This window comes from Trichoplax adhaerens, genomic scaffold, assembly GCF_000150275.1.
Source record: "Trichoplax adhaerens TRIADscaffold_7 genomic scaffold, whole genome shotgun sequence".
Taxonomy (NCBI): domain Eukaryota; kingdom Metazoa; phylum Placozoa; class Uniplacotomia; order Trichoplacea; family Trichoplacidae; genus Trichoplax; species Trichoplax adhaerens.
The window spans coordinates 559211-573483 of record NW_002060949.1 but is presented as its reverse complement, the minus strand read 5'-3'; the positions used below and the strand labels follow the sequence as shown (position 1 = coordinate 573483).

General features: G+C 33.9%; 2 protein-coding genes across 2 annotated transcripts; one reads left to right on the top strand and one right to left on the bottom strand.

Moving 5' to 3' along the window:
• Positions 1-6047: 6047 nt before the first annotated feature.
• TRIADDRAFT_27365 (uncharacterized protein) lies at positions 6048-6664 on the top strand (the record flags this gene model as incomplete). Its single annotated transcript, XM_002114208.1, has 4 exons — positions 6048-6101; positions 6176-6236; positions 6304-6431; positions 6521-6664. Coding segments are annotated over 4 exons (387 nt in total), but the record flags the coding sequence as incomplete, so codon positions are not given.
• Positions 6665-8906: 2242 nt separating this feature from the next.
• Positions 8907-12814, bottom strand: TRIADDRAFT_27878 (uncharacterized protein; the record flags this gene model as incomplete). Its single annotated transcript, XM_002113888.1, has 7 exons — positions 8907-9089; positions 9187-9358; positions 9535-9705; positions 9797-9943; positions 10053-10218; positions 10449-10574; positions 12379-12814. 7 exons carry the CDS (start codon positions 12812-12814, stop codon positions 8907-8909), a joined length of 1401 nt encoding a protein of 466 aa, XP_002113924.1.
• Positions 12815-14273: the final 1459 nt, after the last annotated feature.

The window sequence follows — 14273 nt, the reverse complement described above, 5'->3', positions numbered from 1 at the left end:
GTACAGAAAAGGTTTCAGTGCAGTTTTTACATCAGACGGCATACAGTACTGTACTGTACGGTATGCAGTAGTACAAAAATACGGTACTGTACTGTACACTGTACAGTACTTTTAATCCGTGAGTACTGTATATCGTGTACTGTACTGTACAGTAACAGTATGCTCTTGTACTGAGTTGTACAGTACTGTACCTCCAATAGAAACAGTTAACGATCATCGGGTATGACCAGGAGTTAATAGAGAAAGTTGTCATGGAGGCCCTGGTATGAGACACGTCTAGTATGAGTGTTACGTACAGTACATGGGATTCTCCGTCTGTCTCTATTTGCGCTCGGTCTTGCAAGCAGTGTCAAAGAGGATTTACTAACTAAATAATTTGCAAAACAAAATATGGATCTTTAACGTGTATTAATTATAAATTCTACGCTATAAGCCTTGAAAAATTGATTATTCGTGGACAAAGAAGAATTAGACCTTTTATCCTTCTTAGGCTTTTACAATGTATAATATTAATTGGTTTAGCCCTTGATTGAAAACATCGAACAACTTAAGATGGAGGCATTAAGGGAACGCTGTATGGATCAGGTATTTTGGAAATGATAACAACAGTTTTGCGTCCAGTATTTCATAAACTTGTTCATGCTAATTTAGCTAGAAATTAAGAATTCTCTTCTATCCTTTATGCTGGAATAGAGTAACATCCAAGTTCAATTCCTGTAATACACAACATTCTCTGCTTTATGTGGACATTACAGTAACTCTACACAAACGACGGCATGCTGATTAGCCTCGTATACAGGCACTTGCTCCTACTGTAAACACGCATTGATCAACTTATTACAAGGGATTTAAAGCCTTTGGCTACAAGTAATATTTATTTGTAAAACTTTTCAACGTATAATCTCTACTTTCTGCCACAATGGATTCCAGTGAATTTGATGAAGAACTCGTTGATATTGAAGAATTAGACAGTAGTTCATTGGATATCCGAAATTATTTCGAGGATCCGAGTGGAGAGAACTCTGTGTAAGTCTTTGTAAATCGGATGATAAAGTCAAATAGCTGAATGGATAATTAATCAGACCTAATGGATATTGTGTAGTAAGTTAAACAGTCAATACTTTATTTACTTATTTTGCCGATAAAATAGAATATTGTTAGAGATATGGCTTTCTGACTTTATTGCAGCTATAGATTCTATGCGTAATCCTTTGTCCAAAATAGTGAAGCAGTGATTCCGCGGGCTCTCTCGCTACTGTAAATCATGTATCTATCGCTATGTTGATGAATCTGTAAATAAGAATAATTTTCTGTATTCAGACCTAACCTTTAGATTAGTCAAAGTATAATAAAGTCACGAAGGGTTCATAAATTCATATACAGAGGTATCGTATGTATTCGACTTAGGTTGCGTTGGGTAAACTTGTTCGGGCAAAGAGGAATAGATTTAATAGTATGATTTAATATTTATAATACGCGTATAATTACATGATATAGTTTTGAAATTCCCTTAAAATTCAGTAATATGCGTACGTGCCTACATGTATGAAAAGTTTGAATCTATATATCAAATAGGCTGTGTACATCTCAGGGCTGTTCTATGTGAAGTACACACTTGTCGAACAAGTTATTCCGAAATTTTCTAACTATTCTAGATGATACTAATGGCATCTACAATTTGCGCGTATGGTACGCTCTCATCTTCGCTACGTAGCAACTGGCAGTTAATATCCCATTAATTAATTCTCTTTACCGGAGTATTACTTTGCATAATTGCACTTAAGTTACAGAGCGATTTAATGCCTTGAATTTACCGTGATAGTAGTCGTCATTAAAGGCATCAGTTGCTCTCCATAAGCCAGAAATTTTAAGACTTACTATTCAATGCAACCAGGCATTAATTAATACTCTTGAAAGTGCATCTTTTATACGAGTTATGAATCTCTGTATATCAGGAATTGACTGTCTATAATGCTGGGAGAAGTATATTTATAATTGGTAACATAATTGAATATTGTTTTTATGTAGTGTTGACAGAAATTATCTGTTAGATAACACCAATCATCCTCTACCTGAATTTCCAGAATTTTCATCATGGGATTACACTGTAAGTCATTCTGTATGTTATGCTGATTTTTGATTATCGTATTTTCATTCTTTCAACTTTAATGATTGAAATTGCACGGTGACAACATCGTACACTGGCAGTGCGTTATCACGGTGATGTCTGTACTGCATTGCGCAATTTCGTTTGTAAGACTGAGTAGGCCATTGATAAAGCGAATAAAACGTCAAAATATGTGTGGTTATTATACTGCAAGATAGCAAAAGTTTAGAATTATTACCCGTAAATATTGTCTGTCTTGAGTTATTACGCACTATACCCTGCTTTGGAGATATTTGCAAATGATGTCGCATACTCTATCCATATTAAGTGTTCATTACATATCTATTTATGACAGGCTTGGATTATTGATAATACAACCGGTACAACATCAGAAAGTAAATATTTAGCTGATAAAATGATCAAGGAAGAAAGGTACTGATGAGTTACTTTTGGGAGAAATATTATAATTTTATGTTAGGCTATTTTTAATACAATAAGTATATGACACCGCTCATTACATTTGTGAAAATTTTAATATTATCCTTACAATTTTAGGAAATATTTAGACAAAAAGAAAGTAAGGCAATCGAAAAATTCCGAGTCTATAAAAATAAGAGACATAAACACTCTTTCTAAAAAAATGAAAGGTAAGTATTAGCTTAGAAATAATATTAAAATCAGTTAAGATTCTGTGCTAGTTTAAATTTTAAAGAAATTACTAATAAAATACAGAAGTCTTGAAGAGTGACTGAAGGTTATTTTAGTAGGATATTTCTCGCATGTAAACAATATCTTTTTGATTTCAGGCAGAAGACAAACTTTAAATTCACACAATAAACTGTAAGTTTAAGTATTTAGTCAAAGCTGTTACTTTTGAAGCGATTAATAGATAGATGTATCTCTAGATGTCCTAATCAGCCAGTAAAAAAGCACTGGAGTTTAGAAGAAAGGAAATTGCTCGATGAAGGATTGGTAAGTATATACAGTACTTAACTATCGATTGTACTAGTTTAGTTTAAGTTATCATTTATTGTATCAATCAGTATTTAAAATTTACATCATAGAAAAGATACGGTAAATGTTGGACCAAAGTTGCTAAGATGGTTGGCTCTAGAACGGCTACTCAAGTTAAAAATTATTGCAAATATTACCTTAAACGGAAGGTAATAGCCCTGTAATTCGTCGATTACGACTGCTGTCATCATGAATACCTAAAATTTAAATACATGTGATTAATATCTGATCAGACTAAGGAAACTAATCCGAAGGCTGAACGTAAAGCGACAATTGTTTCTGATCCTCGAGAAAGTGATGAAGAAATTGACATTGAAGATTACAGTGGGAGTTAGTGTTTATTTAACTTTTTACTTACGGGAATTTGTTTTGCTTATCGTCGAAAACTTCTGATTTAAGTATCAATGTTTACTGCCGGTATAAATCCATACTTTGTCTTGTTAGTTGAATAAACATATACAACACAGTTTTATAAACGCTTACACTATCTCTGTTATCATATAGTAAATTCTACCTCTTCAAAAGATGTCTATGAAAAATTGCTGGAAGCAGCTGGAATAAGTAGCGATGTTTCGACCGAGTCCGAAGATGTTCGTAAAATAATCAATAGAATAATAGCTAAAATTTTAGATCGCCGTTGTAATAATTATAATAATACGTTAATCGGGACGGGTTTAAATTAATTAAGGCAAATGAACAAAGTCCACCAGAGAAGCCCCAAACAGATGTTGGAGACAATAAACTTAAAAGTGAAATCAATGATCAAATATTCGATAATCAGAGCGATAGCAAATCCGAAGTTAAGAGTCTAATCACCGATATAACTAACAGTGAAGATCTTGAACAATCAGCTTGTGTTGTCAATATCCGTGTATGTAGTGAATCTAGACTAAAAGACTATCCTGCAACTGAAATTTTAGATGGCGAGTCGAGTTCTCCGCACGAACTTGAAAGTGATAATATTGAAACTCCAATTTCGGACTTCGATAATGGTAAATATTTTACTAATGCTACAACATAAATTAAGACAACTTTTAAAAATCATCTACTTCTAATTACGAGTAGATAGAAACAGAATTTTAGACAAAGTTGATACTGCTGATGATATCAACTGTGAAGAAGCTCAAGGAAATGATCAAAGTTTAAAATATTTTGGCGATGATAACAACTCTGTAAATCAGGATCTAGAATTACAGGATTTGGTAATAAATTATTAGTTTCAAAAATATAGTTGATACGTAAACGGAATTTTTAACATGTTACATCTCTTTTTCAATTGGCATTGACATGCATGCATAAATCAATTCTTAATTATCCATTAAATTTTTACATATTAGGACGATTTTGTAATTGAACGTAACTGTATTCAAGAAGTGGAGAAAATTGTGAACAGAGAATTTTTCTTAGGCAGATCTTCAAAAACTCCAGAAAGATACCAAAAAATTAGAAATTATATTTTGGATGCGTGGTAAGACCCATTTGCGATAGAATATATGTAGTGATCTTATAAGCTCACATGATTAGTATGATTGCGATAGATGCTGATCTAAGTAGGAGTTCTATTTGTGAACACTGTAAATTAACGTAAATTATTTCAAGTAATTTAGACGTAAACATAAATATGTTACGCATAAATTATTTAGGGATAAATGCCAACCTAGTTACTTAAATAAGACATCTCTACGTGTTGGTTTACGCAATTGTGGGGATGTAAATGCTATCGGTCGTGTTCACTGTTTCTTAGAACAAATTGGAGCAATCAACGTGGGAATAGGTAGGATAAATATAAACTAAAATAAAAACCTTCCCTAGAAATGCTTTGACCTGCTGAGGGTTTCTATATTCATGACTGGATACCGTTTTGTATACGCATAACAATATACATATACCTGCTCTCCTTCCGATAGAAGCTCGGCGCAGAAATAATATAAGAAGCGGATGCCAATTAGTTAATTTAGAAGGTAAGTACAGTAACTTTCTTCATTCATGGAATTTACTTGAATCTGTATAATAGACTACTTTTCTTTTTCTCCAGATAAAGATGTTAAAACTTTAGAGAATAGTGATAGTCTGGCTTCATTTGACATCAATGTAAGGATAATCCATAAACCTTATTTTGGTTTATTTCTGTAAGATAATGCTTCTATATACCGTTATGTAATATTATAATAGAGACTTAGAAAAAGGTCTGCGGGGAAATGTGTAAATAACGATCAACATTCAGTGATGCCAGACTATGAGGTAGATCGCTAGTAGATTATTTAATTGTGCTAATTCTGCTATATGTAAATTTCTTGAAAATTTTTTTCAGATTTCAAAAGATTCGAGTGAAGCTGAAACTGAAGGTGGAGCAAGGTATTTCTTCAAAGTAGTGTTAAGTATTTGCGAACATTTAGGTTTCTGTGAATTCAAAATTAATGGCTGCAGATTTATATTTTTGTTAATATTTTATAGTAGGATTAAATCTAGGCGATCCACATCATATCAGAGGTAAACTAGCAAAATTTTTGTAGTACTATACTCGAAATTTTTATTAATACAGTATTTTGCATAACATGAAGTATAAGATGCATGTATTTTTCTGGAGTATGATCTAACTAGCCAGTTTTTTCGTAGCTACAATCCATTTAATTTAATTCCATGTCGAAAATTTGATAGCGGTAGCGAGGTAATCATCATCTGACTCTTTATCATTGACAGTCATGTCAATTGAGTCTTGGTATAATTTTACACTTTTTACTTAAAATTTAGCCTTTCCAAGTTTCTATCAGCATTGATGCTTTACTTGTCATGGAAGTGGTAAGGCTACCGGCACATCGGATAGTCATTTTATTGCAAAATACCTATTTAATCAGTTGTTTTGACATCAGACTTAAAACGCCATTAATTGCTTTTTCTGCGGTAGCATTCTCATCTCTGTGGGACAGAAGTAATTGGATTATTGGGGGGAAGATATAGTTGCGAACAAAAAGAGCTAAAGGTGAGAAGCTCTATAACACCATACATCTAATACACAATAAGGTCATTTAATATAAAAAATTCTTGCGAATTCAGATACTGAGAGCCGAGCCTTGTGAAAGCTTAAGTACGGAGGTGCAGTGTGAAATGGACTCTGGTAAGTATTGCATTAGTATTTGTTACGCACTTTCATTTTCAATATTTCACATTGTGTGCCTTGATAGTTTCACAGACGGAAGCCTTTACCGAACTATGCAACCGTGGATACTCTGTAGTTGGTTGGTATCATTCACATCCGTATTTTTCTCCTATTCCTTCCATAAGAGATATTGAAACGCAGTCAAAATATCAGGTTTGCTCTCAATAATTATATAATTCATTCAATTTTAGTATTGCACTAAATTTTATGCATAATTAATGTCGTAATACGAAATTATTTAGGACTGGTTTGCTCAGGGTGGAGCTCCCTTCGTTGGAGTTATTATTAGTCCATACTATAGACAACTTGTAACACACGAATCCAGTATTACATGTTTAATGATTGGAGATAAAATGGATAAAACGGATAATCTTAGTAAGTTCTAGCTGTGAGGAGTAAAGTTTAATGATAATGGCAGCTTGAGATAGTGTGCAACGATCAATTATTAGTTATTGTTAATAATCAGAACTTGAAGCTGCATGACTTTGGTAACTGTTTACTATCGATACATTAATACTGTCATTCTTGGAGACATAGAAATTAATAATAAGTTAATGTAAGGTGCTAGGTAGTTAAGATATTGTAAACAATTGATGATTAATTGTTATGACTTTAAAAATTACTTCATGTCACTTTTTATTTACCATTTGTTACAGAAATACCTTATCAATTCAACCTACCTATGAATGACTTTGAGGAGAACGATTACGTTCAAATCATTGAAGACCTGATTGTAAAGTATAAGGATAATCGTTGGTATGTATTCTGATAAACCTGTGCTATATTTTATTTAGTCAATATTTTCACACTCTGATGAAAATCAGTTGGTAACGTGTTTTTCATTGTACAAAAATTTCTTTAAGCGTCATTGATTTACTTCAGCGAAGCTGCAAAAATGAAAATGAGTTAATCCTTGACAAGGTAACTTTCCATACGTAATAGTAGCTAGGGTTTATCAGTACTTCGCATTTTACAAGATTATGAAAGACTCGTCTGCTGTGTTTTATTTTCGTCTAGATGATTTCATCGTTAAGGTCAAAAATGAGCTGTATTGATGATCAACGAAGAGAAAATATCTTATCTGGCATTAGAATGATATTTGACTGTGGAGCCAGTATGGAGACCAAAGAAAATTAATTAATCCTGAGATCACTGATGTCGAGATAAATAGTCGTATCGAGTTTTAGCAACATCTAGTTGATACGAACTACCTTCATGCCACATACTGTACAAATGTACATTATATAATAGTGTACAATATCTATAAAATATGTCAAATTTTTTATTTAAGTTCCAATTTTGGCTCTATTGCCTATGACTTTCATCCGTAATCATTTACACTTTGCTGCGGTAGTGAAAAAGCTTAAAAATTCAGAAGATTCGATATAAGTGCACTTCATACGCGCAAGTGCCAGTAGATAGGTACGCCTATATCTGATCCTCGTACTGTTTGTACGGTACTACGAACTACTAAAGATAGACTAAAAGTCTTTTTTTGTTGTAGTCCATGACGGTACTTATGGGTCGTATGGTACTGTGCAATGTTCCCGATTACTTTTTCTAAATTAATGTTTTTTCTTTACTGTGTCACGATAATTATTTTATTTTATATAATTTTTTATGACACGCCAGATTTTGTTTAATTCAATGGCTTCTACGTTGTTAATTCGGTTTATGGATTACATGGATGTTTCATGAACTATCCGTCTACGTACGTAAAGTACTCTACACAAGCACAGACGCACATATTGTAAGCTACCTTTTTTGAGGTTTGTTACCTTGTTCTACATCAATTCTCAAGGGGTCGGTCATCTGATAGTGTTAGTTCTGTAACTGTATCGATGCGCAAACTACGCGTACAACACGTTTCTAAAACGAAGTGTAGGAGTATAAAATTCAGCGATAAATGTAGATAGCAGTCTTCAAATTTTTTGATTCAATATTTCAATTAATTAATGATACGTTTCGGTTTCCTGTACTTACATCATATGTAACATATATATACAATGATGATAATTAAAGGAATTGTAAATATTTATAGTTATTGTCGCGACTGATACACAAAATGGACATTTAGAATTCAAGAGTAAATCAGTCAGAGCTTTATTGCTAATACAATAAAAGGCCTAAATTATATGTCTAGTGCGAATATAGTAGCTGCATTCACTTAACAATCCAAAGTAGCTATTACATATTTAAGGAAACCTGCCTAAACTGTAAATGTAATAAAATACTAAGCAATTAAGAATGATACAATCAATAAGCGTGCATAAAGAGTGCATAAAAATGAGAAAATCAAAGAATACGTTAATAAACTGCATTTAATATGACCAAGCAAATATACGCGTAATTCTCTATGCCTAGTCCTATAAAATTATACGGAAAGTGATATAAAATTAAGACCAAAATCGAGTTAAAAAGTGAAAAAGTCACAAACAGGCATTAAATACTACAAACCGGTGTTCCCATTTCTTTTACTGTTAAAAATGACCGTACGACGATTAATAGCGATAGGAACATTGTCATTTCAGTCAATAGTAATTAATAAATTCCTTCAAGACTACGTAAAGAAAATAGCTACGACACTTCAGAGTAGATCAGTACTCTAACTGCTTAAATTTGCATATACTAAATTCCATTGCTGTTTTGCAATGGTTTTCTTTCATACCTCCTCCTATACATATCATCTACGTGAGCGAGGTAATAAGTGCCTGGACACAAGTCCTCTGTACTACCAACAGGTGAATAATTGTTCGACGAATGATTGTCCTCGCGAATAGCTAGAGTCTTGACGAAATCGTCAGGTGATACCTATCAATATACCATGTAGTTATTGATAAAAATTAAAAATAGAATTACACACGATTCAAAGCAAAAATGTAACAATAATTTTATTAATTGCGAGTACCTTCTTGCGTGATTCAAGTCTCGCAGGGATATCAGCAGCATTGTTTATGATATTTATAAGCTTAGAGTTTGTAGCGTCATCGACTACACGAAATGAGTATAAAGTCGCTGCAGAACCAGACCCATAAGAGAACATTCCTATGCGTTTACCAGCTAATGTTTCGGCAGAGGAGCTAGGTTTTATATTACAAAATTTGATAATTAAAATCTTTCCTTAGCTATTAGCTTTTTCGAATAAAGAGATGATTCAATTTTTATTTTGACTATTCTACTTTATGAGTTTAATGACTAGCAATGACTTCAAGAAGGGACTCCAATAATAGTTTTTATTATCAATTATCACACTTACATAGCAAAAAGCGATGCCAATCCACCATAAAGTGATGCTGTATACATATTTCCGACTTCGCCAGCTAAAAGTAAAGATCCTTTAGTTTTTTGCTTGAAAGAATTGTTGCTAACTGTTACGAAAGTTTTTTCAATGTTTTTATCAGTATAAGTTTCGTCTATTTTGACATCCCTACGTACAAAAGATAGATTGCTATTTTATTTTATGCTTTAAATAATGGATTAAAAACCATTACTACAGGGCTAAACAATGATATGTTAACCTCAGGTTCTGTAATTCAGGAAATTCTGCGATGTATCTTTCAGGATCAATCAAGAAATCATTAAGAGTTATCCTACCGACGGACTTCTGAACCAGTTTACAGAAGGGTGAATGAAAACAAAACTTATCAAACGTATCTAACGTTATCCTGTAAGAATATGAAGGGAACAGTAATCACTTAGTATAATAATATATGAGTATTTCTGCATCAATATTTAATAAGTAATGTAACAAAGTAATTAGTGTATCTTGCTTACTTTTTATTCAGTATTGTAGCAGCTTTATCCTTATAACGTTGATAGCACTTATCTACCGATGTTGTGTAGCAAGTTAGGGATAGTTTACCATCGACAGTTGGATATTCCGAAGTCATATTTGGCTTGTAGAAATCATAAACATGCTGCATGTGAGAACCTCTTAATCCTTTCAGTTGCGTAAATATAAGAAAACGATATTATTTAGAGAGCATATTTTGACATAGCAATAACAACAGTAACTTTTAATGATTATTTATGAACACACAATATATTACTAACATTGAGCAGGGGCATTTTGAACGCGTACATCAGTGATAGTCATTACATATTTATATTACGGTGTATAATTTATAGAATGAATACGCTTGAAGAATATACTTAACTAAAAGTACTTACTACTTTCCATTACAACTGGGGCATCGGGTCCTATCAACATCGCGCAGGCACCGGCACCGCCTGTACAACGAGCACTGCCGACCGAGTATATCGCAATATCGCCACATACAACTACAGCATAACGCCCTATATAAAGTAAAAACAAGCAGTATACTGTATCAATGATCAAAAATTGAATTTTTTAACTTTATGCATTAAATGTGTTACACGCGTATACGTTTTTTATATTGCGGAACATCAGCTGTACTGTATATATAGGTTTTATTATTATTGATTAAAACCGTTTAGTACTGGATTAATTTCTTATATAAACTAATTAAGAATAGTTGACATGACAACAGCACACCTAGGTGTGTCATTGCTGTGATGTAGAATTACGTATGAAGACATCCTCTGGCGACAATATTGAATCAGATGGTTTAAATAGATTGAAAGATAGGGTACTGTAAGTTACAGTAGATTGCTTATCATTTCTGGATTTTCAAGCAATATGACATTCAGTATCCAAAACTATTACGCGGACATCATCAATATTAATCGTTACAACAATGCATGACTGCTTAATGACTATATCGCTACTGTTCGATGGGTTAATAACTGATAACAATCAATGAGCAAATTGTTTCAATCTTACACGGTATAAAATTTTATGAATACGAATACGTGTACGATGGTTTACCATGTGCAATATATTGTTTTGTAGTATATGTATGATGTAATATGAGAAGTTTGCTATACTCATATGTAAATTGTAATTAAAGAAACTTAACGCTCTGCTCTCTTGTTGTGTCATTGCAGAAAAAAATTCTTTTCAAAGTTTTTCGTTATAATTACATGCTACTTTATATGTATAGAACATAATTAGCTAGTATGTATGCACTATATAAATATTTTTTATTTATTTTTCTTTCATCGGGCTTGAACGATTGGGAAACAACAAAGCGAGAGCTGTTCGAATGGTGAGTTACACATTGCATGCTAATCTTCAACCTTTTAGCAGTAATCATTTGCAACATGAGGATGCATAAGGAGATCTGCCTTTGTGCCACTACTCCAAATTGTAAAGTATTGTACAGTAGCGTGCATTAAATTAAAGCTGACTTTAAACAATGCCCTATTAGGGCAATACTGTATAAATTTTATCCCAACAGATTTATTATTGACAGTAAATAAATTAGTAATTTGAAATAAATGTACAGTGCAATGTAATTTCTATGCGTACTATCCGTTAAATTTGTAAGAACTACGAACTGGTACTCCATTCCTTTCCTGCGAGTTATTAAATGATGTCTCAAACGTGAAGTGGCCAAGTACCCCTTAGTCCTGGCATGGATTACTAAACTAGATTATCATGTGATTTAGTCCTTCATGGCCCTGTAGGCTAGAAGTACAGTATATACTGTATCTACCTTGGAAAAAAAAATGTAACAAAAATGTAAAGTGTAACAATGTGGCCTATATTGTGCGTCTTCTTCCAATGTTATAACTATAAATCAATAACAGCTACATTCCTGATATGTTTAAAATTATAATTTGCAATAGAAATACCAAATGGAAAAATTCTGGCATCGATCTAACACTCATCCAGTGTGCGCAAACTGTGCATTAAATATTCAATTGCTGACGTCTACGTTACTGCTTGGTATTGTAGTTTTTCCCTTGAACGACAAAACGATCTATTGCCGTAACTAAAATTGCAATATGGCTAATTATATCAATTTTAGTTTATTTGGCAATGTGGGTAAAATCGATGGAGATGTGCTTGTACGATCGCGAGGACTATGAAGTAGAAAAGGTGAGAAAAGGAAATAGATCCTGTCCATAAACTTGGAGTGTAGCACACGCACAAAAAACAAACTCCTTCAAAAATGATATTTTTAAAAATGTAAATGGTTATCGAGTCATGACTATTGAGTATTGATCAACATACCGTCCCAAGAGTTACTTTCAACCCAATTGATTGAGTTGAACAAGGCGTTGGTTCCGCCATAGCATGCATTCGTTGTATCGATTCCCTCTACTTCACTATTACCACTATCTTTAAAGAGTTGCATCAAGACCGTTTTTGTCGACTTGGACTTATCAACAATGGTCTCAGTACCGACTTCTAATCGTCCAATCTGATCGTACGATAGATTATTTCGTTCCATTAATCTTTGCATGACCGTCAAAGAAAGGGAATTGATATCTTCACGATCGCTACAAAAGCCCATATTATTTAAGCCCAATCCAATGGTATATTTGCCAGCAGCAACGCCATCATGTGCTTCCAACTCTGCCTGATTGACATAATAATTTGGAAAATATACCTCTATCGCTACTATACCGACATTTTGAGGCCGCCCAATATTGCCATTATTTGCCATCTTCCTTGTGCTTTTATCTAATCACAATTTTCGACAGATAATATCGGATAAGTTGAGGTCACGCCATATCGGAAATGAATCAATAAAATAAACTTGCAATTTACAGTAGAAGAAAATGCAAAGCAATTTGAAACAGTGCCTGCTTACAATTAGCCTATGCAATACTACCTATATGCAGTAATATACCATTTTGGGGGTACCTACCGCCAGTAGCTTTTACCTTCAGCTTCTTCAAGCATGCAGCTGTGCAAATGGATTTCAGGCGAATCAGCCCACCCTGTCTTAAAAGCAAAATCGCTGCTTGTAAAGGTCACAAGGTGGGTCACACCACAAAAGAAGGTAGAAGCACCGTACTGGACGTCGTGCACCTAATAAAAGAGTAAAGAGCACGAGTAGATTCAGTACAATAGCTGGTTGAGCTATGATCCACAGTACTGTGTACTGTACAGTGTACACTGTGTACTGTACAATGTACCCTGTACTGTCGTGACGATAGCTACAGTACACTACTGTAGATGAAACTGTACTGTACAGTACTGTATTTTACGCAACGGTACGGAAACGGAATTACTATTTTAACAGTGTAAATGGTGTTTTACAGGACAGTATAACTACGACTGCATTCACCAATACTGCTATTGTACTGTACTGTGAGCTGGTCATTGACTTCTGTATAGTACTGTACAGTGCAGTACTGTAAAATAAATTAAAATTACATTTACAGTGTACAGTATTGTACAGTACTGTAACTTTCTAGTGTACTGTACAGTGTACACTGTAGGGATGTGCAAAGTCAAGCTTAAACCGACTCGAGGGCGGGATTCGGCTTAAGAATCTCAGTGGTGATACAGACATCATACAGTGCTTGCGATTGCACTCGTTTCGCGTTAGAAAATCAACAATTGGATCGGGTTTTAGCAGGTTGTGGTTGCCTTTTCACTGCATTGCACAACATTGCTGTACAGTACACTCCAATTTCGTACTGTACAGTACTGTCATTATCCGAACTACAGTACAGTACTAAAACTGGGCAATGCATCCGTAGTCACACGTATTGTACAGTACATGTAGTACTGTACAGTACTGTACTAGTGTGCAGTATACAGTACTGTCGAGGTCTATGAAACGTCACTTTTCCAACTCCCAATGTGACCCCAAAATTGGAAAAAATCCAAAATAGACACTGTATACTGTACAGTGTACAATACCATACCTCGGCGACTAGTAAAAAGAAAGAGGCGGGACAGCAAGCGGTTTTTCACTATACTGTACTGTACTAATTACAGTACAGTACTGTATGATGTCCAGGCTGATTATTTCACCGGTCATTTCAAGTGTTCTGCATGTCTGTAAACAGTACACTATACTTTCCGCGATTGACATCAAATTACACTAGCTGCAAAGTTGATTTTGTGCAGTATGGTACAGTGCTGTATTCAATCCTGTACTGTATACCGCA